The sequence below is a fragment of the Lepeophtheirus salmonis genome, chromosome 14 (assembly GCF_016086655.4).
Source record: "Lepeophtheirus salmonis chromosome 14, UVic_Lsal_1.4, whole genome shotgun sequence".
Classification (NCBI taxonomy): domain Eukaryota; kingdom Metazoa; phylum Arthropoda; class Copepoda; order Siphonostomatoida; family Caligidae; genus Lepeophtheirus; species Lepeophtheirus salmonis.
Window position 1 is genome coordinate 37,700,662 of NC_052144.2, and position 2,815 is coordinate 37,703,476.

General features: G+C 34.5%; 1 protein-coding gene across 1 annotated transcript; it reads left to right on the plus strand.

Moving 5' to 3' along the window:
- Window positions 1–995: 995 nt before the first annotated feature.
- Window positions 996–2,527, plus strand: LOC121129541 (compound eye opsin BCRH2). Its single transcript, XM_040725262.2, has 3 exons — window positions 996–1,363; window positions 1,447–1,992; window positions 2,060–2,527. The coding sequence occupies exons 1-3, from the start codon at window positions 1,100–1,102 to the stop codon at window positions 2,381–2,383; spliced, it is 1,134 nt and encodes a 377-aa protein (XP_040581196.1). The 5' UTR covers window positions 996–1,099; the 3' UTR covers window positions 2,384–2,527.
- Window positions 2,528–2,815: the final 288 nt, after the last annotated feature.

The following is a 2,815-nucleotide window of genomic DNA, read 5'->3' on the forward strand; positions in this document are numbered from 1 at the left end:
GTTTTGCAACAGGAGAGATGCGTTTCTTTCATTGCTAGTTTCGAAAGTGGCCTTTACACTCTCAGAAGGCTTTTTCCACCAACTTTTTCGATAGCTGTCTAGACAGTCTGGTTTGAACCCCCGAAGATGTCTAGCTCTGGCTCACATGAACTTGAAGGGATTGGCCTGGGCTATTTCCTTTAACTGCTTTGGGGTCAGTTTGGCCTATTTGATCGAGTATTTCTTCTATACAGCCAAATTTTCATGCAATATCCTGTAAATATTGATTCCAAAAGTTGCTACAATCTCAAGGTAAGGCACATGATGAACTTTTTTATTAGTTTATGCACAGCATCGATGTATTATGGTACAACGACTGATTTCGGACGACTTTAGCGAAATTCGTCGTGGATCGAATTCCGGCCTCCCTTGAATTCGTAATACCAGTTTTTTAATAGTACTGTAGGAAGGTGCATGATTGCAAGATAAGGAATCAAGCTCATCAATTCACTCTTGCCTTGATAACCTACGTCGAAAGTTATTGCAAGTCCAGCCCATTTTTTTAAAATTTAAATACCTGTAAAGAACAAAACGTTATTATAAAGTTGATACTTGTAAATATTAAACCATCAACTGGATGCAACAGATGGGGCTTACAACGCAGAGTTTATTTGAGCCCATAATTAGTAGTATCAACCTACTTACTTACTTGAATTCAAATTAACTTTATAGGTTTAATTTTTGTTTATAATTGTAATGATCCGGAATTGTAATTTATTTAATGTGTTAATTGATCATATTATGTTTGCTACAGTCATCATGATTGTTTCAATATATTTACATTTTTAGAATGTACACACTCGTACATACAAATGAATCCTTAGAGTGAGTTTTTACGTATCTGTAGATACTTACATAAGAATCACTGTAACTCTGCTTCGAATAGGACATATAATCAATTAGTAAAAAGGACCTCTATCTCTCTTTTATAAAAAGGGAGACAATTTTATATTTCCATAGCACTTTGCTTGGATCAAGCTGAAGGAAAACATCCACAAATACTCACGGGAAAATATCCTTTTTAAATTCCCTTACTTTTAAATTCAATCAAACAATCAAAATGGCAGATGGATCAAGTATCATTGCTGGGCTGTACATGGATGAAACCTACCACAAGATGTACTCATCATCCAGTAGATTGACAGATGGGGTTCCTGAAGAGTTGAGAGAAGTTATACATCATCATTGGGATCAGTTTTCCCCAGTTAATCCTTTAGTTACACACTTTTTTGCTGTATTTTACTTTTTCCTTTGTTCTGCGAGTCTGTTTGGCAATCTTCTTGTTATGTACATCTTCATCAAAGTTAAGAGCTTGAGGACACCTGTAAGTTGTTTTTTGAGTAACGGCTAAGTACCTACTAATTACAATACATATATGCACATTATAAATACTTTTATTTCATACAGTCTAACATGTTTGTGGTCAACTTGGCACTCTCCGATTTTTGCATGATTTTGACTCAAGCTGTACCAGTAATCTTTAATGCATTTATGCAACGCTATTGGGCATGGGGAGTTTTTGGATGCAAATTGTATGGGTTTTTGGGTGCTGTATTTGGAGTGGAGTCTATTTTAACCATGGTTATCATTGGGTACGATCGTTATAATGTCATTGTGAAGGGTATGAATGGAACAAGAATTACACCCATGAGAGCATTTATTCTTCTTTTATTTATTTGGTTCTACGCAATTGGTGTCTCAGCATTAGCTCTATTTAACGTTTGGGGAGGATTCATGGCTGAGGGACTACTTCTCACATGCTCTTATGATTATCTTTCAGAAGATTGGAACAACTTTACTTATATTATATTCACAATTATCTTTTTGTATGTCATTCCTTTGAGTATGGTATTCTTCTTCTACTCATCCATTGTAAAGGCTGTATGGTCACATGAGTTGGCACTCAAGAAACAGGCAAAGAAAATGAATGTTGATTCTCTACGTAGTAACACTGTAAGTGATTCATTATTAATACCAAATGCCATTACTAAACAGTACAGATTCACTTATTTCTCAACAGGACTCTAACGCAGAATCAGCTGAAATTAGAATTGCAAAAGTAGCCATTACAAATGTGTCCCTCTGGGCTGGAATTTGGACTCCATATACTCTTGTTGTCCTTGCTGCCGTTCTTGGAAGCAAAAGTTCCATCACTCCTCTTGTATCTCAGTTGCCTGCTTTCATTGCTAAAACAGCCTCCTGTATAAATCCACTTGTGTATGCTGTCAGTCATCCAAAATACAGAGAAGCCCTTATGACAGAAGTGCCTTGTCTAGGTATTCAAGAACAAGGCGCTCCTAAGAAGGGTGGAGAAGACCAATCAGAGAAACAGACAACTGCTTAGAGTTGTTTTACTTTCAGATAGACCATCTTCATATATTTCTATACTTAAAAAAAAACAAAAAAAACTATTTTTTTTTGTCCTTACCATTTCGATTTTTGATTTTAAAGTATATGTTTCTTCCTTTAGGTACTTATAGTGTATCGTGCCATAAGCCTGCAAATTCTCAAAGGCTTTGAAAGAGTCTTGTAGCCTTTTTACATTATATGTATAAAAATATATTACAATTATCCATATATTTATAATAAAATAATTACAATAATAAATTATATTTTATTTCTGACTCTTTGATTTAATTGAGTCTTATTTCCCTCAAAAAAATTTAAATATAGAGTAAAACCATTTGTTTTTACAAATGAAAAATAACAAAGAAACATTATTTTATTTCGCTTCGAAGAAAAACAAAGTTTTGTTGCAACTGATGTGGAGTGCATC

What these genes read in the sequence shown, in the direction of transcription:
- LOC121129541 (XM_040725262.2), top strand. Translation starts at nt 1,100, where the DNA reads ATGGCAGATGGATCAAGTATCATTGCTGGGCTGTACATGGATGAAACC. An exon ending in TTAAGAGCTTGAGGACACCT is followed by an intron (nt 1,364 to 1,446) that starts GTAAGTTGTTTT and finishes TATTTCATACAG; the next exon opens with TCTAACATGTTTGTGGTCAA. An exon ending in ATTCTCTACGTAGTAACACT is followed by an intron (nt 1,993 to 2,059) that starts GTAAGTGATTCA and finishes ATTTCTCAACAG; the next exon opens with GACTCTAACGCAGAATCAGC.